The 20,775-nt window shown below is 32.7% G+C and overlaps 1 protein-coding gene across 19 annotated transcripts in view; it reads right to left on the bottom strand.

Annotated features, from left to right (window-relative positions):
• The window catches only part of BIRC6 (baculoviral IAP repeat containing 6), a 286,722-nt gene that overhangs the window by 96,849 nt on the left and 169,098 nt on the right, over positions 1–20,775 (bottom strand). For all 19 annotated transcript variants that reach the window (XR_008915486.1, XR_458692.3, XM_007476045.3 and 16 more), the window contains 8 exons: positions 20,317–20,448; positions 18,647–18,814; positions 16,950–17,123; positions 15,748–15,944; positions 5,175–5,475; positions 3,858–4,075; positions 2,794–2,958; positions 1,628–1,796 (listed from right to left, as the gene is read on the bottom strand). Coding sequence is in view for 17 of the 19 variants with exons in the window: in XM_007476045.3 (XP_007476107.1) it covers positions 1,628–1,796; positions 2,794–2,958; positions 3,858–4,075; positions 5,175–5,475; positions 15,748–15,944; positions 16,950–17,123; positions 18,647–18,814; positions 20,317–20,448 (1,524 nt within the window). In the remaining 2 variants the exon portion in view is untranslated. The remainder of the gene's footprint in view (positions 1–1,627; positions 1,797–2,793; positions 2,959–3,857; positions 4,076–5,174; positions 5,476–15,747; positions 15,945–16,949; positions 17,124–18,646; positions 18,815–20,316; positions 20,449–20,775) is intronic.

The raw sequence follows: 20,775 nt of genomic DNA, 5'->3' as shown, positions 1-20,775 counted from the left end.
GAAAGCCTTTCCCAATTCCTCTTAATTTCAGAGCCTTTCTTCTATTGACTGTTCCCTATTTATCCTATGTATAGCTTGTTTGGACACAGTTTTGCATGTTGTCCCCTGCACTGTAGTGTGAGGTCCTTGAGGCCAGAGGCTATTTTTCTCCAGCACTCTAGCACAATGACTGGCACACAAGCAGGTGTTTAAAATTACTCAATGATGACCAACTTTGGATATATTGATGAGGAATTGCAAAGGACAAAGTATTTGTATTTTTTTTGACACAAGACAGAAGCTATTTTGACTTAACATTTGAAATAAAAGTGCTATTAATTCTTCTCAGATGAGTACACATATGGCATATGTATGTATGTATGCACACAAACACAATGTAATGAGATATGTGGATGAGGTATGCTTGTTGAAATGAATGAAAACTGAATATTATCAGCACTTGTTAGCCTTAAATGAACTGAATAGAAAATGACACAAGAATGTTTCTTAGAATTAAGAGAAAAAAAGCCAGATACTAAACTATATAATTTACTCATCACTTTGTTAAGCAAAAAGTAAATGAAATTCAGTACTTCAAAGAAATCTAAATGAAAAGAAGGAAATTAGTTCAAATACTTGGCAGCTACATTATATTTTAAACTGTTTGATGTAAAGTTATTAAAAGAAAGCAAGAGGCTAGTTCTAAAAACTAGAATGTTGTTATTGTTTTTTGGGGGGAGGAGTGGCAAGGGAATGACTATAACTAACTGGAATATATAGAAAACTGTAAACCTTCCTTTCAGTATTTAAACAAAAAAAAATTTTTTTTAATTCAAGCTTTCCTCCCACTTACGTTTTTTTTGCTTCTAAAGTACAACTGCTAATATATAACACAATAAACTTTTACTTTTATAACTTTATACCAGTATCTAATTAATTTTTAATAATCTTCTTATTGCAATTCTAATGAAAATGAAGTGAAATAAGATGCAGAAAGGCAGGGAATAAAGGAAAAGTTTAAGAAATTTTAAAAATCAGGTCACATCCTAATGGTTAAGGTATTATGTTTTCAAGACTACTTTTTATGTCATGTTTATGATTTCTGAAAATAATCTTGTCACATCAAATAAACATATAAGACTTTCTGCATCACTAAGTAATACTTTTAACAAAACTGGCTAAAAATAACTAAGTTTTAGTGATATGTGTATTCTTATATACATTATTATGGGCTTAAATTTTCAAATGAATGGAACTATTTAAAAGCCCAAACATCTTCTATTTGACATTTGATCCAAAACAGAAAACAAGATTATTAATAGAGTTCTAGCTTCCTTATATTATTTACTTCAAGAAAATTTTTTAAAGAAATTCACTTTGTGTAGCAAGTTCAGAACAAATACATTTTTGCACCTACCATGGACATAATACTGAAGAATGCTAATGCTATCCAACCAAGATATCCTCAAATCAAAGCATTTAAAAAGTGCAAAAATAAAAGTAAACTTATCAAATTGGCAGAGGAAGCTTTTGTGGCCTACTTTTATAAACTTTTTAATTCAAACTAACCTTGTGAGAACAAGTTAAATTCTATTCCCACAAAAGCATGGTTGAGGAGATTAATTACAATATGATCTAGAAGAGTTACCAGAATCATTTCGCAGATAGGAGGACATTGCTGGGATGAGGCAGGACTGGCTAAGAAGTTCCAGAAGAACAGATGGCAAGGCATTACTGTTCTGTCCTCTACTCTCAGAAGTAGACTGTGGGTCTCCATTTGTTGAGCTGCCTGCAGGATTTATGTAACTTGCAAGAACCTGAAAATGAAAAATCACTGCTTAAATAAATGATTTTAGCTGCCCAATAAAAAGTCACTGGCATTATCCAAAATATTAATTTGGTGATTACTAGTAACTATTTACTAATAGGAACAAAAGTAACAGCTAACTAAAAAGGGAGGCTACTTTGTCATATAACTATAATGTAAATAAAAACGAAAAGTTACCAAATATTTATTTGTGATATAACAATGACTATTTCAGGCAAATTATTACTCCTTTTATTTTAACTAAAACAATAGAAGAATTACAGCTATTGATGGCAAAAATCACTATCTCACTTCATAACAAAGAAATGCCTTACAAAGAAGGATAATGCATAATAAAGCTAATAATGTTCCAGATGTCATCATTAGTATCACATAAGTCTAAAAATAATTACAAAGGTTGAAGGTGAAAAAAGCCTTGTCATTCAAAACTGGATGGAGCCATCTATCCTGTCCTGAAAAAACTTTATAATCATAGAATATAATGCCAGTGTCAATTAAAGAGAAGAGTAAAATTTTACATTATTTTTTCCTCCACTTAACCTGCTTCAACTCACTTCATGGTGATCTGGCTTTCAAACTTAGAAAGTTTACTTAAGAAGCTTTTTCAAGCCAGTTTTAGAGCTCATTGCACACAAAACCCAAGAGGTATTTTCCACTTTGAAAAAGGTAAAAAAGTGCAAGAATAAGATGCAAGAATAAGAGTGATATTTAAATGGAGGTAATAAGGAGTACAATGTCACATTCTGTGTCACCTTTTCCTGCCAACCACTAAATATTTCCTTTAAGAGAGGAAAGAAAATTGGTGGATGGAAATAGAAGTAGTTTTCAAATAGCTTAAAAGTTATGAAACATTGACCAATGCAATTAAGGTGCTCTACCAGCTTTAATGAAAATTTTAGATAATGATAACAAATAAGAAGCAATCACTTAAAAAAAACTAATTATGAATCAGTTCCTCATTTCACCCTTAGTAGAAATAAAAATACCTGTAGGAGACAGGTGACATGTTCCTCTTCCAGTCTTTGTTTGGTTAAAGCCTGTTCCACATCCCATCCAGAAGCTGTAGAACCTGTTCCAAAGCCAGTCCCTTTGGCCCAGTAAAGCTGCTGCTCTTCTGTTGATGCATTGTTATGTGTACTTGACACTGGAGGCTTAAAGAAAATTATATTTATAAAGTAGTATGCAAATTATTATCTAAATCCTGTCCAGAGTAAGGAAGAAAAAGCCAAGGGTACATACAGAAAATAGTGGCAAATGGCAGAATTTCTCTTTCTACTACAAGGCCCCTTCCTGCTTTTCAAGACATTTTGTATTTTTGTTATACTAGCACTAGTCAGAGAAACAAATGTTACAGGTTAAAACATTTACTTAATAATCTTTACTATGCAAACTACACAGAAATAGGTTTGATCATATTCATTCCTCTATTCAAAAACTATCAGGGGATCCCTATGATCTCTAGGGCACGTTGCCAACTTCTAAGTCTGGCATTGAATATCTTCTGTCATATAATTATCAAATACTTTTCAAGTAGTATTTTATATTAGTAATTTTCAGGCCAAAAGTACTTGTAGCCAAAATAATCTTGAAGATTGAACTCAAAAGACAATCTTCTTTCTCTATGCCTCTGAACATAGTGTCCTCCATGCCTGGAAAAAAAATAAGTGCATTGCCTCTTGCCTCTTAGTATTCATAGTCTCACTTTCTTGATGAAGTCTTTCCTGATCTGTGTCTCATTCCTACTCTTCCAAGTGTCATTTATTTTTCCTTTAAGCAATTTTAGTTACTCATCTGTGTGTATATTATAAGATTTCAATAGAAGATAAGCTTCTTCAGAAGGAATAATTTTTGGGTTTGCATTAATAGGATTAAGCAAAACCTAACATGATGAATGTTAATGAGGGGGTGAAGGGATAATTTTCTTCTACATATGTATTATATCATTCAATTCAACAATATAATTATATATGAGAGGGAATCTTAAACTCCTCACTATTACAATCATTTGTAGATTCATTCCCAAATTGAAAAAACTGAGGCTCTAACTTACCTCTGACTGATTAAGATTAGAATTAGGAACTCTTGGGGCATGATGGCTTAGAGCAGACAGGCAGGCAAGGATTAGGTGTACAGCTCCAATTTCCAGTGCCATTCGTCTCAGAAGTACACCATCATCAGTAGTCAGTGGTGTGGAGCTAAATAAACTGCGTAATACATGGAATGGAAGAGTTGGAAGCACATTGGCTGAAGGAGACTGAAGGATATGACCTGGGTTAAGAAAGGAGAAATAAAAATAATTTGATTATTTGTGCACTATGAGGTCAATATTATAGAGATTATAGAAGTGAAATCAAATTATTACTAATTTAGTCATCTGAAAATTTGGAATATTCATTACATTGCTTGACTAACATTAAGATTACCAAATATATTATCTTTATCATCTAGGTACATACAATATGAAAATCCTGAGTCCTGACAGGATTTGGTGCATTCGGCTTTAATAAAATGTAAATTTTCTGTGTTTTATAAATGTATTATACTTACAAAGTGCTCAAATATCTGACTGAATCTGATGCACACTGTGAAGCAAGCCAATCAAACATTGTTATTAAATTAAAATCAATTAATTTTTAAAATTTGACATAAAAAAGGATTCTAGATGAAATTGTGAAATTGTATGAGTTTTTCAAACAAACTATGTCCTGCTTGTCTGTGCTTCCTTCTGAATTTCCTTAGCTTCAATATGCTACACTTGGGAGGAGTATCACTCTGTTACTTTCCTCCTAGAGTAAACTACAACCCTTGCATTAACAAAAAGGAGAAAAAAAAACTACCTTCTTAAGACATACAGGGTTGTCCCAACAGTGTTGGTAATATTCTTTGAAATATCTAGTCTATCAATAAAAGTAGAAAAAAGTTTAATTAGCCAAACTAGAACTTCATCCAGCTTAAGGCATCTTGAAAAAAAAATTTATTTTTGTACCTATTTTTGGATTATTTCTAAACTGCAAAGGCAAAAAACTTGAAAAACACTTGTGGCATAACAACTATCAAAGAAAAATATTTTCATAGTCTCAAATTTCTAGGATCCATAAGCCCAAAGGAACACTTGGCCACCAAGAACAAAAGCAGACCAAAACACAAATCTATTTACTCTATTTGTCAAATTTCTCTTCTTTAACTGTCATTTGGACATATCCAAAACAGGGATCTTAAGTGAATTAAGTAAATGAAATATCAAGAGATTTAACTTATAAAAGACCAAATAATAGGTATTAGCAAAAACAGATAATCATACTTGACAATTTTTAGGGCTCCATGATATCACTTTATACAAAATTAATTATTAATTTTTATCACTTACTTCCTTCTCCATCATCTGTTACTCCTAATACTAATCGAAGTAGACATTGTGCATGTTTTCTCTCTTTTAACAGCACCTCAGCATAACCAGGTAGACGGAGAAACAATCCAAAGGCAGCTAAAGAATGAGCAGGTATGGGAGACATTGTCTGTACTGTTGACTTAATTGGAGGAGGTTCAGCAGCAATAGTTTCTGGAGCTTCATAAACCAATTCCCCAGACTGTTCAATGGTTACCCATTCAAACTGATCGCTGTCCTTTGGCTTTTCTTGAGTGGTAGATGTAACTACTGGGGCACTAACCTAAGAAAGAAAAAGTTTTTCTATTTTAGATATATGAATGTTAATGTCAAATTAGTTCTGTTTTTGTAGAAAATATTTCCATGATATAAATTAAACAAAGACAAAAATAATCTATAGAAAACAACTAAAAATTGTGTTTGAAAATGCATTTTAAAAATTATATAACACTGTAAATATATAATTGCATTTACTGGATAATATATTACAAACTATTTCTTAGTTACCTATGTCTTGCTAGCCTACCCATTTCAGTTACTGCTGTTCATTATCAAAAAAATGAAATACAGGAAATATTAATGAAAAAAATTAAATATGAGAAACTTTACTTGACCTTCCTAGTTGGTAAAAACCCTTGCATCTCTCTTATAAACTTATTCAATCATAATAAGAGTAATGAATATTTATAAAGCACTTCAAAGTTTTTACGAATTATACAGGTGTTATGTAATTTGATCTTTCCAAAAATCTACTGAGTTAAGTAGTATAGTTATATACATTTTACAACTGAGGAAACTGAGGTTCAGACAAGCCAAATGACTTGCCTGTGGTCATGAAGATGGTAAGCTAGAAAGGCAAATTCAACCACAGGATCAGACTTCAAATCTATATAGTTCTTTCAACTACACTATATGGTCTCAAATCCCGAACTTATACTGGAAGTGTTGATAAAAATGGTCCTTGAAGTCAAGATGACTGGGGTTTCTCACATATCAACTGTGTGATCCTGAGCAGGACCCTGAAACACTCAGTGTCTACAGGCAACTTTCTTGGATGTTATATTGCAAAGCAAGTGCTGATCTACACTGATAGAGGAAATTTCTCCAGAGAAGAATAAGATTGCTGGTGTATGCCAAAATATTCAAATGTATATACTATGTATGCCTCAAACTAGATGATAAGGGCAAGGTCAATATCTTAAAAGAAACTGAATGAATGTCAACCAACAATTAGAACAATATGTTTGATTTAAGGAATAATAATAAGTATTATTACAATAGCACTTTAAGGCTTTCCTCATTTTGTTACCTCAGTTTTATCTCGACAACCAGGGCAGTAGATTCTATGTATCTTACAAAAAAGGAAACTGTAGGAGGCAGAGATTACCAGTAAGCTGCTCACAATCAAAATGCTAGTATGTTTCTGAGGTTGGATTAACTGTATTTGGAATAACAATATTTCATGTATTTCTCTCCATGAAAAACAACATACAAGATGACAAAGCAACAGAAATAAAATAATGAAAATTAAGAAGCTTCTTTATGAAGAACATGCTTGAGTGAACTGGACTATGATCTCATCCCCCCAAATGTGTCTGCCAATTTTAATATTACTCTACAATTTGCCATTATCAATAGGATCTTGTGGATGTCAAAGTCAATGAAGACATCTTTCAGATGTTTTTTCTTCTTCAGGGTATTCTTGGGTTAGGTGAAGGCCAAATGGAACAACAAAATATGCACATTTAGCAGTAGACCCAACTCTCAGAATTAGCCCCAGAGTTTTTGTTCTTTTGATCTTCAGAAGTTGATGAATGAATGAAATAAATGAAATGTCTTAAGTTTTCCAGTAATAGAAGGTAAGGGAAATTTTCAATGGAAAAATTCACCTAAAAATATATCTAATTGCATCCACCTTGTTGAAAATGAAATGGTAATTTTCCATTAAGGTGACAATAAACCATTTTTATATTCTACACTATCATACACAGAAATAATGAGTTTATCAATGGTGTTTAGTTTGGACTTCAAAGCCACATGAGGGTACATCAATAGATGATAATGCCCAAAGACAATTGTCATTCTCGGACTACCACTACTACACTACTTATAGTTGAAGCTAAATTACTATAAATTTTACATATCAATACAATAAGAGAGTATCTGAAATCAGAATAGTTATTATTCAGTCGTATTATGTGATAAAGATCTAAGGAATGATGTGTGTGGGTGGAGAGAGGAATCTAGATTCTTTAGTTTTTAAAAAAGATAAAAAGGATTTTTGGTTAATATGAAGATAGATCCTGAAGTATATAAAACATTAAAACCACTTAACAATTATAGGAGTGTAAAGCTAAATTGTATATATAATGCAGTCAGTCAGAAGAACATTTTATAAAATCAGAAGGAAACTGACAGTTATACATAGCAACCTGTACCTACTCACAAACTTAACCCTAAGATGTCACTAATCAGTGATCCAGAAGTCCCTGCTTAAAGACCTCTAGCCCAAGAAAACTCACTGTCTAGTTTTTCTTTTGCTACTTCATATTGCAGACTTATTTTAAAATAAAATTGGAGAGAGAGAGAGAGAGAGAGAGAAAGAGAGAGAGAGAGCATTTTTTCAATTGTGTCAGGTTTAGTGTTGTGTTAGCCTTTCTGGTGACACTGAAAGAGTTCAAAAGATCAATTTTCCAGGGGTTCCAAAGGCAGAGATGAATTAAAGGATGGAGTTATTAATACACCTTAACTTTAACTCATTCAGGTTTTTCTATATAAAAAAAATTTAATTATAATCTTAAAATACTATCTATACATTTGTTAGCAAACTTTCTTTAATGAGAAAGAGACAGGGGCAGCTGGGTAGTTCAGTGGATTGAGAGCCAGGCCTAGAGATGGGAGGTCCTAGGTTCAAATCACACCTTAGACACTTCCCAGCTTTGTGACCCTGGGCAAGTCACTTGACCCCCATTGCCTAGTCTTTTACCATTCTTCTGCCTTGGAGCCAATACACAGTATTGACTCCAAGATGGAAGGTAAGGTTTTAAAAAAAAAATAGTGAAATGAGGGCCTTATTTCAGAGACACAACAATCACCTTGTGCCACTCACAAATTGAGATTCCCCTACTGCCTGCTTGATTTACATTTAACTATATGGAAGAGGCATGAAAGAAGAGAGAACTTCATGCATGCAAGACAGAAAGCTGGGGACCCCATCTGTCAATCAAGGTGAAGATTCCAAATAGAATGTTCTCACTAGTATCTCTCTAGTCAAGCCAGACATCCCTTTACTGCAACCAGAAATATTCTCCACAGATTATCCATTTATTACAATTAAATCTATATTCCAGCATTATATAAAATTTTTTAAATAGCCCAAGTGTTTTTCCATTTGGCATGCATTTCTTTTTACTTAAATTCTCCATAATTATAAATAAGTTTTTGGATAGAATTTTAGAAATCTAAGCCTCTTAAACTATTTTTCTACTGGTGTACCTAATTTTAAAATTCTGAAATTATCTGAAATTATTCTGAATAATGGAATTATCAGGCAACAATTACTTTTCGTCTGGGGTTGTGATTTTACTAGGGTCAGCATCTCTGGGAACATAAACTCCCAAACCTCTAATACATATCTGCAACTTAGTTTTAGAGAGTTGCTTAGGGCACGGAGAGGGGAAATGACTTTCTCCTGGTCCCACTCCCAGTATGAGTCAAAAGCAGGACATGAATTCAGGTTGCCAGGGTGCCTCTCAAGTCAAGATACTGGTGATTAAAAGGATGGTATAGCTACAATCACAATGTTGTATGTGATAAGAAAATAATGTTCCAATTTAAGGAGGTTATTTTGAACACAGGGTTGATTAATTCATCACCATCAAGTTAGAGCTAGAAGGCCATCTATTAAAAGACACCTATTTAAACCCCTCATCTTAAGAGATGAGAAAGGAATTCTATTTATGAGTTTTAAATTAATACATATTCAGAATTTATTAAAGGGAGAAATGGAATGCTGCTTTAACTTGAATACTTTAATTACAACAAAATGGCACAATTATATATTGCATAGTATGGAAATCATGCATAATCTTGGGCAAGCAATTTAACCCTGACTACCTTGCCTTTGGCATTTTTCTATCCTGGAACTGATACTGAAACAAAAGAAATGGGATTTAAACAAATCATCAACAATAAAAAGGTAATAGTATGTAAAATTAAAGTGTCTTTTTTTTTTTAAATCCCCTTTGGGAAAAGGTAAACACAGAATTTTAAAGTCTACCTCAGGGCTCCATGCAACAAAATGAATAGTCATATAAATTATGTGAAGAATACTGGAAAAAAAGTAATGCTAGTACTATTAATTTTTATTAATTCCACTAAGTTCCTTCCTTCTATCTAATCTTGAGCAACTTAGCTAAACATATTAAGAGTAACAAACTAATAGAGCTGCTTTATAATTTAAAATTGGAGAGGAGGAAAGCAGAAGAGATAAAGGATTAAATTAGAAAGGGTCTGAACAACATCATTATATGGATTACATTTGTAATTCATGAGAAATTTTAGTTGTATTACTTGAATACACAGGCAGCATTTTAACTCGATACAACTGAATGGAATGGTTGAATAGATTTATTGAGCACCGAGACAAAGAGACAAAAAAAAGGGGCGGGGGGGGGGGGGGGGGGGATGGACCTGTTATATAAAAATATTTACAGCTGTGCATTTTGTGGTGGCAAAAAAACTGGAAAATGTGGGGGTATCTCTTGATTGGGGTTGGCTGAACAAATTGTGGTATATGGTGATGAACTACTATTGTGCTATAAGGAATGATGCACCCCTTGATTTCTATTTCTATTTTTTTTCTATTTTCTATTTCTTTTTCTAAGAATTGGAAAAACCTCCATGAATGATGCAGAGTGAAATGAGCAGAACCAAGTGAACATCACACACAGTAATTGCAACATTGTGGGATGATCAAATGTAATAAACTTTACTATTAACAGCAATTCAATGATCCAAGACAATCCCAAGGGACTTACAAGAAAGAATGCTATGTACATCTATAGAAAGAGCTGTGTGAGTAGAAATGCAAAAGAAAAACATATGATTTATCACTTGTTTATATGGGTATAGGATTTGTGATTGTGGTTTTAAAAAATTATTCTATTACAAAAATGAATACTATGGAAATAGGTTTTGAGTGATAATATATGTATAACCAAGTGGAATTTTCTGTTAGCTCCAGGAGGGGGGAAGGGAGAGGGAGAGAACAAAAATCATGCAACAATGTAAAAAATATTTAAAAAATAAAATTATATTAAAAAAAAAGAAAAAATATAATTTCTTTTGGTATCAAATCTATTATATAAAATACACGCGCATTGATGTGTTGAATAACAAATTCTCAAACTACAAAGGGCTAACCATCCAAAATTTGTTTGAAAATCTGAATATACTTTCCCCTGATTTAAAAGTTATCTATCATCAAACATTTAGGGCTGCAAGGGACCATGTAATACTCCTTTCAACTCAACCATGCTCTCTTATCCAAAGGTCCTTTGTTCACAGCTACTGAAAATCTCCTACAAAGAATCCATGTGATTCTATGGGCTTATCAATCAACAAATCAATCACTTGACAGATGAATATTATCATTATTGGATATATCATATCATCATATTATCATCTAGGTGGTTTTCTAAATACCATAATTATTAGACTGACTAGGACAAGAGGAAATTCAACAGGATGCCACATATTTGGGCTGCTTCTAATCGTAACAAAGTTAAGGTTATACCCTTGAAGAAGCTAACCAACCAACACTATCTCACAAACAGAAGATGGCTTAAATTAGGAGACTTTTACAATATCTTGCAGAAATTCTAGGAGATAATTTAATTAACCAAATTAGATTCTAAGACCCCAAAGCTAATTCACACCAATAGATCTTCATTTTCTATGCAAACAGTAATATAATTTATAGAAAAAAGGAACACAAATATTCGTGTAATTTTGATACTGGCACATTATTCTTAAGGGATCACCATCATCAATCTTCATTTGTTGTTTAATTAGGTGATCTGAAAATATAATAATTTGGTAGCTTTAAAATTCTATGGCTACCTCATTGAACATTAGAAATATTAATACAAAAAATAACAAATTTTTAGGTTTCTGAACAAACCAATATCTGTATGATGGATTGATCAAATTTTTCATTGAATATAATAATATAAATTTTATTTGCCTCAACATAAGCTAGAAAAATAATATCATTCTAATTAAACTTTTTTTCCTTTGTCCAAGTTTTTCACTATGGTTCCATTTTCATTCAAACTTTATTCCATATTTTGGCATTTATTATGTCTCTTATTATGCCAAAGGCACCTAACCTTTTCATCTTTTCAAAAGTATATTTTAGAGAAATTACTTATTTTGGCTAATTTATTATACTTTACCACATTTGTTATTATAAAATGTTATTTTACTATAATATTCATCATATTCCATAAAAATGTACATACATTTTTAAGTCTACATAGCAACTAAAATAAGGAATTTATATAATTAGCTTACTAGAGACCTACGGATTCCAAAAAACAAAGCTTCTAATTTTCAATATCTATAGTTAAGCCAATTTTTGCCTTTCACCTCTTCTACTACAAATTTCTAAATACTAAGCACTGCTGGAGTGCTGTTACATTAACTGGGGTTATTTGGCAACCTGTTTTGTAAGAAAATTCTTTTAAACTCGATTCCAAGATTGATTCAGTCAAATCTCAAATTTTACCCTACCCATATCTTTAATAAAGGCCATGTATCAACTTTCTTACCTTTTAATATTTATCAAATATTAAGCTCCTCCAGTCCACTTGATATGCTGAGTTGTGGCACCAGTCTGCCTCTCAAATCAGAGAGAAAATACTTATCCCTCCTTACTAAAGCTGATCTTTTACTTTTACCTTTGATCTTAAAACTTTCAGTTTCCTATAGAAGATATCATAAAATATTTATTTTCTCCTAAATATCTTTCCCTTTCTATTGATTTCTTGAATTCAGCCTACAAATATATGTAGTTCTCTCTTTTACAATAAAAGTCTTCCTTTAACATTGCTCCTGCCTCATTTCCTCTCCCTTCAAGGTACCATCTTTTCTCTCTTCTCCCTTTTATTATCAATCTCATAGAATTAGTATTCTGTGTTGCATTTCAATAAACTCTTTCCTTAACACTGATACCTTTTTCCTTTTGCTTCCATGATGCTTCATATCTTTTATCTCTATGTCCACTCCTATATTTCTTTTTCTAGCTCCATATTCAGCCTTGACAGATGAATGGGAATTTCTTGAAATTCTGTCAAAAGTTCTCTTTGATATGTCTTTGGGATCTTACCTAAATCCATTGCTTTAATTTAAATTACACATTCAGCATCAACCCAGAGAGCTAATCATGTCTTCCCAACTGACTGTTGGATACCTCAATTTGGATACTGCATTACAGCTCAAATTCAACATTATATACCTGAAATCTCTTTCCTTTCTAAAAGTGCTCCATCATAAACATGTTATTGGTGACTTATTATTCTCCCATTTAATTCTCAGTTGTCAAACTCTGTCCTTTCATGATGTCTTGTATTTACTTTTCTTTTCTCTACTCCCATTGTTACTAATCCATTTGAGAACTTTACTTCAACATGGATGTCATAATTATCCATTAAGTGCTCTATTTCTATTCTAGCTACTCTACTAGCTCTTGATGCTATTCTTCATCTACTACATCTTATATAATAAAAAGATCAGAGAAGTAGAAGGGGCCTTAGAAGACATCAATTCTAATGCTCTTATTTTCCAGATGAGAAAAATGAGTGGGAAAGGGTCATTGGTGGAATTCAAACTCAAGTCCTATTATACCAAGTGCTCCTTCTTCAAACTTAAACTCTGTTATGATATAGTGCTCAACACAAAATTATACTGGCAATCACATTGGTCTACAAGGTAAATACTTCTGAGTATTCATGACTAATATATTTAATTTGCAAACAAATTTACAAAGAAAATTTGGTGCTCTCTGCTAAAGCTAATAAAATCCAAGAAATGATAATGGTTAATGCTGCTAGGAGGTAAAGAGGATGGAGTCTGACCTGAAGTCAGGAGGACCTGATTTCAAATCTAGTTTCAAACACTTTGTAGCTTTGTGGCCCTGGGCGAGTCAATTTAACCATGTTTGCCTAGCCCTTGCCCTTTGGTATTAACACAGAAGGTAAAAGTTTTGAGAAGGGGTGGGGGGGAGGGAGAAGGAAAGGTAAAGGGATGGGAAGGAGAAAGGGAGAGGGAGAGAAAAAAAGGGGGGAGAGAAAGAGAGAGGGAAAGAGAAGGAAGGAAAGAAAATTATCTGATTATTCTTTAGAGAACAACCACTGCATCCCAATAATGTAAAATGGAACTCCAAAGTTGCATCAGGGAAGGGGAAGAAAAGGAAATATAAATTATATTAAATTAAAAGGGAACATATAGAAAGCATTATATAATGTCACTATGCATTAGGCACTGTAATAAGCACTTAACACTGAAAGGTACATGCTTCATCATTTTATTGTTGAAGAAGTTAAGTGACTTCCTAGGGTCAGAAAGTTTATTAATCAACAAAAGAGGTGGACACTGGAATCAGTTCTTCCTCTATCCAAGACCAGAGTTCTAGCTGTAGTTCTGTCTAGGACTGCCCCAAATGCCTGAACCACATAATTGATTCTTATATAGTAAAATTTAAATATCCACCTTGATTTTCCTTATTTGTCTTTCACTCATTAAGTGTTTAGCAGGTGCCTATTATGTGTGCCAGGACTATGATAAGCACAGGAGACACAAAGAAAGACAAAAACAATTCATGGCCTTGAAGGTCACAGATTAATGGGGGTAAATAATATATAAACAACTACATCTAATAAAGTATAAGCAGGAAATTTTTGAAAAAATCACAGTAAGGAAGGCACCAGCCTTACTTGTGAACAAGTAAAGGATTCTTGTAGAAAAGTGAGATTTGAGAGACAGTTGGGTGGCTCAGTGGATTGAGAGCCAGGTCTAGAGATGGGAGTTCCTGGGTTCAAATATGGCATCAGACACTTCCTAGTTGTGTGACCCTGGACAAGTCACTTAACCCCCATTGCCTACCACTCTTCTGCCTTGGAACCAATACACAGTTTTGATTCTAAGACAAAAGGTAAGGATTTTAAAAAATGAATAAAATTTAAAAATAAAAAAGGTGAGATTTTAGCTGAGATTTGGAGGAAACCTAGAAGGACGGGAACAAGTAAAAGCATTACAGACATGGAGCACAGTGAAAATGGAAATGTAAGAGAATGTGGTATAAAAATGCTGTCAAGTCAGAAAAGTGTCAGGTTATGAAGGGCTTTCGATACCTGAAGATTTTATAATTGATCTGATAGGTGATAAGGAATCATTGGAGTTGAAGGAGGAGTCCATGTGACAAGTAAGTAATTTAAGATGACGGAACTGTCAGTGATGGTAATATGGAGATTAGAGAGGTGGGGGGAAGATCTGGGTAGATGGGAGAATGAGATAAATTTTACACATGCTAAGATTATGATATTTATAGGAATGTACTCTGAGATATATAATAGGCAGCTAGAGATGAGAAATGAAAGGTCAGGGGAGCAGTTACAGTGGATTTAATAAGTATCATCTATATAGAGATAATGGACCCCACTGGAATAGGGAAGATTGCCAAGAGAATATTCTACAAAATACATGAAAAAATTTGCTTCAAAAACAAAAATGAAAAAATACTAAGCAACACTCAAAATCAAGATTGTAGTTGTTTTGATTTCACTTTGCTATCTGTGGCCCATAGAAAGATTTCCCATATTCATAATTCATATTTTCACATTTTTTATCTTCATCAGTTATCAAAATGAGTCAGTCTGTCAGTGTCCCATCCTTCCCCCTCCGCACCAAGGCAGAAGACTATTGAGTGCTAGGTAATGTGGGTTAAGTGATTTGACCAGGTAGGAAGTGTCTGATGACATATTTAAACTTAGGACACATCTCTAGGCCTGGTTCTCAATCCACTGAGCTATCAAGCTGCCCCTTTAGTCTCAATTTTCTAATTTCTAATCCACCTAAAATAGAACTGCCAAAATCTTTTTTTATCCATAGACATATAGGATCATGTTAGACCTATGCTCAGAACTGTGAACAATCATGCAGAAACTGATTAAAGGGTTGGAGTTCTATATAATGAAATAAGCTGGAGTGATAAGCAAAGGGTCAATTTTAGAGAAAAGAAAAAAAAGAAAAGAAAACAGCCCAAGACCAGCTACTGGCATATACTGGCTGTGCGCCATTTAAAATCTTTGGTTGCCTAAGGCAATGGTTTAAGAGTATAAATTATAAAACTGATGTTAATCTGTATTAAGGGAACAAGTTTCCCATATTGAATCTCATACTCTGATCAATATTAAAAGAAATACACAAACCAATAATGGAAACATAAAACAAAAACAATTAATGGTATTGTTATACCTATATTGATTCAACTTACTTGCTGGATTACATCTGGATATAGCATAGGTAATCTCTCTGCAATAAGAGCCAATCCACCCATTCCTGCAAAAACTTGCAATGGTGACTGAATAGGGCAGGTTTCAAGAAAAGATTCATCCAACACCGCTTCCATACATTCATCATTTGGAGTGATAATTTCATCTTCTGGACAGCTGCCAAGTAAGTCAACATGATCTACAATGATAAAATGAAAAGGAAGAGAGATATAAAAGGAGAATATAGAATTATTATGTATGGCATATGGTTCCTTTAAGAAATCCGTTAAGGCTATCTTGTTTATTAAGAAAGTCACAATCCAAGGAGAACTACTTCAATTTTTTTTTTAGTATAAGAATATACATAAACAAAAAGATTATTAAAATTTCTCAGGTTTATCCAAGAAATTTGAGGACGATGAGTAAAGATAAGAGCAATATTGGCTACATGTATAAAAGGTCCAAAAAAGTGATCTGAAAAAGAAATCTCCCCTGATAAAATTTATAGCCTATTAGATGAGTATTCTAAAACTCCCAAATATTAGATATTCTCTCCTTAGCTTCCCTTTTTTGGTACCATACAAAAAAATAATACAAATAATTCTGAAGTGAGGAATATTTTAATAAACGAAGTTGAAAGTAATTAAAAAGAAAAACAATAATATCCAAAAAATGTGGATTAAAACTACCAACTCTAACAGAAGTATTAAAAAATTATAATTGCTTAACTAAAAAGCTTACTTTATAATTTACCATATTCTAAAAATAAGAGTTGCTTTATGTCAAATATATCCTAATGAGAAGAGAATTATATTTCAAATTTCAACTTTGAATGGATCCCAGTTTGTTTACTAAGACCAAGAACTTGGCAAATCTATACATTTCTATTTCAGATTCTCATTTGCAAAATGAAAATGTTAATGTTTACCACCTTTTCACTGGAATATTGAAATAATGTCTATAAAATGCCTTGGGCTGTTTCTATCATTTTTTCATTTTTAAATGTAATATAGCCATTTTTATTAATTACTCAATATCATAGTGCATGAAGATATATTAGTGGTATTTTACCATAACTGCTGGTGAACAAAAAATAAAAAGTTCTTGTTTGAATACTACATAGTTTGAATCACATGTTGGAGCTCCTGAAGCAAATAAATTAAAAAACAAATTTTAAATACAGCAAGCAGAATGAAATACTTACCTTTTTCAGTATGAAGTCTTTTAAAAGAATCTGTTTTTGAAAGACTTGGGTCTGAGATAACTTTAGAGCCCAATTTAACAGTCAAATCAATTGAACGATATCCTTGAGGGAGCTTCCGGTCATACAGCAGAGTTAAAAGCTGGGCCAGGGTCATCTCAGCTGGCAGTGGTTGGCCTAAGAACAAAGCAAGACACTTTCAGTCAAAAGTTAGAAAGATATTTTGGTAAAAACTGTTTAATAAACACTAAAAAGCAGCGGGCCACTCTAAAATCCCCTAAATCATAACTTTAAAATACCATTAAAAACTGGAGGAATTCCATGTGAACTGGAACAACCTCCAGGAATTGATGCAGAGTGAAAGCAGCAGAACCAGGAGAACATTGTACCCAGAGACTGATACAGTGTGGTACAATCGAATATAATGGACTTCTCCATTAGTGGCAATGAAGTGATCCTGAACAACTCTGAGGGATTTATGAGAAAGAACACTATCCACTTTCAGAAGAAAAACTCTGGGAGTAGAAACACCAAAGAAAAACAACTAAATGATTACATGGATCTAAGGGGATATGATTGGGGATGTAGATTCTAAATGATCACCCTAGTGCAAACATCAGCAACATGGAAATAGGTTCTGATCAAGGACACATGTAACACCCGGTGGAATTGCGCATCAGCTACAGGAAGGGTGGGTGGAGGGGAGGGAAAGAATATGATTTTTGTAACCAAAGAATAATGTTCTAAATTGATGAAATAAAATTAAAAAAATTTAAAACAATTAAATTAGAATACCATTAATTAATTAGAAAGTCTTAAGTTAGAAATGAAGGATTAACATTCCTTTGAGGGAAACGATCAGAAAATTGTCTTTTAATGCCCTTCCAAAGGGTACTGAATCTTTGGTTTGGGAATAAAGGAAGGACAGTATAAGAGTATGTATATTGTCCTCTAAATTTGGTTAGGCCAAAATTTATAGGTACAAAATAAATACCATTTAAAATATGCCAGACTTTGGAACCTTGTTCATCTGGGAGGAAGGAACAACAGAGTATCCAGGAAAAGAGTCAGATGTGGTAGAGAAAGAGCATGGCTGAGAAATGACTGTAAGGTCATACAATGAAGAGATCACTAGGAGACAGCTAGGTGGCTCAGGGGATTGCAGACAGATAAGAAATTAAATAAGGAGGACTGAAAAGACTAACTTGTTATCAAGAATTTACAATGTACTCAGTCAGCATGGTTTTATGATTTCCTCCAGCTTGTTTCAGCAGTGCATGAATAAGAGCAAAGAAAGCAGATAAGGGTATTACTTTCGGGCTGAAGTTGGGCAAGGAAGAAATGGCAAAAAGACAGAAGAACAAGGAATTTTAGAGGGGAAGCTAGTCTAGAATTCAATTGAACAGGCTAACCATCAAGATAAAAATCAATGAGAAGGCTATGAAGTGAAAGAAGTGGTAATGTTCTCAGAAATTACTATGAAATTAAAGGACTGGTGTTCTCAATAAAAGAAAGAATTTTTTAGGACAAGTGAGGCACTACGAAAATTTAAATTTCTCTTTACAATAACAATAGAGTATTTATGAATTTCTTAAGTAAACTGGGTGATCCAATATACTGTGAATGGTTCTGCTACTAATCTGTATAATTAAAGTAAAAGGAAACAATTATTTAACTATTCCTATCATTCTGAAAATTACCTGGCAAATGTTTGTGGTATAGGTGAAAAACTGGAACAGTAATGGTTTTGCTGGTAGATTCTGCTCCTGATGAAGAGCTACCTACTTTATCTGGTATTGTTCTTCCTCTCCTTGATGGAGGACGAGGTGGTGTGGATGATACAGCTCGTTTAGATTGAGATTTCAAGCCTGGGGGGGAGGAGAAGAGGGGGAAAACCCCCAAAAGACTTAAGATTTTAAGTTGTTAAAGTTTATTTGATAAAAATGAATGACAAAAAAAGAAAGAAAAAAAGAAATGTCAATACTAATGCAGCAATAGATCCCTGCAGAGAGCAGTTATAGACACCTAAATGAAAAATATAGTTTACATGCATACATTGCATAAATATGTGTGTGTGTGTGTAGACATATTAGCCAATTCACTAACTTATATTAGCCAATAAATGCTTGGTGCAAGTAATATCTTGAAGCAAATCTGGCTTTCAAAATTCAATCCAAATTTGACAAAAATAATTTTAGGACATTACACATGTTCTTATTTATTAAATAAAATCAAACAGTTAAGAAGCTATAATGATGGTAACATTCTTCCATTATCCCTTGCAAATAAACAAGCAACATATGAGTAAATTAGATTAGAAAAGAGAAAGAAAAGTTAAGAAGTAATAGAGAAGGGGATCAAGAGGCACAAAGAAAAGCTAGAGTAAGAAAAAAAGAGAAATCTTAATAATTTACCTAACACCACATAATATTAAGATTTTATATCATACAGTGCTTTCTAAATTTTCAGAGTTCTCCATAAAACATTTCATTTCAACATTTTGCCTGGTTAGACAAGGATATAGCATCTTAAGCTGTGATTTACATGTATTCTGATTAATTTTTTCTCCCAATAATAATTCAATGTTAATTATCTACCAAGTAACTTTCAAGTTTCCCCAACTATATACTCTCACATGAGAGCATTAGAAAGAAACATTCTACTCATCTTTATTTTAGTTAATTTTTCATTTAGCTTTTGCCTTGCTTATAGAACCCATGGTAATTTATTTTTTTCAGAAATCTGCAAGATTAGGATTTTAACACATATACCCACACATCTTTAGCATCCAGTTATTGTGGAATATATTTAAACTTTCCTAGAAACTGAGATTTTGTCACTATAAGTTACCAATACAAAATAAAACAGTTAAAAAATAATGTTTCAATTTTATTAGATATCCATATAAATGTTATTAATATAAATGATCTAGCCATGCATTTCTTTTCCCCTCATTTCTGAAAACATCTTCACAAAATAGGCCTGGGTCTTCTTATAGGTTCATATTAAGTATTATCCAATAATACTGAAAATTTATGAATTCATGGGGGCAGGGAAGAGGATTTACTAAAAGTATCCAATTTTCTTTTTTAATCATAGTCATTTTCAGAGTTATTTGGATTGCTAAAATGGAATAGAATGCATAAAAACTCTTTAGGTTTTATAAGTAAGAAGAATAAGTGCTTCCTTCCCAGTCCATGGATAGCTTAAATATTCATGCATAATCAACCTGATTTTCCTATATGCTACATTCAACAGATTGAATATAAAAATAACTGACCATTATTAAATGAATAAACTTCACATATTTTACATAATCAACAACAACAAAAAATTAAACTGAGATAGAAAATAAAAAATAAAAACATACCAGAGGCAACAACAACACTATAATTGTCCTGAAATCCATTTTCTGCCTTAACTTTTTCTTTCTCTTCATGGTTTTTCTTTTCTTTGTCATCTTTCTGTTCATTAATTAGTTTAGCAGTGATACTTGGGGTGTCTGCAGAAGAGTTTATTTAAAACACATTTCTTATTAAAAATATAAGCTAGGAAGCAATAATTTAAAACACATTTCTTATTAAAAATATAAGCTAGGAAGCAATAAACAACTTTATAGACAAAAAAACTCTAACTTAAGGAACTATGATGAACACCACAGAATAAAACACAATTCCAGAGAACTCATGATAAAATATGTTATTCATTTCCAGATGGAGAAATGATAGACGAAGAGTGCATACTGAAACATATTTTTATACATGACTAATGAGTTGTGTTGTTTCACTCAATATATTTTTGGGGTTTTATTTTCCCTTGCATTTTAAAT

This window comes from Monodelphis domestica, chromosome 1, assembly GCF_027887165.1.
Source record: "Monodelphis domestica isolate mMonDom1 chromosome 1, mMonDom1.pri, whole genome shotgun sequence".
NCBI classification, from domain to species: Eukaryota; Metazoa; Chordata; class Mammalia; order Didelphimorphia; family Didelphidae; genus Monodelphis; species Monodelphis domestica.
This window is presented reverse-complemented; position numbering and strand designations above follow the sequence as displayed.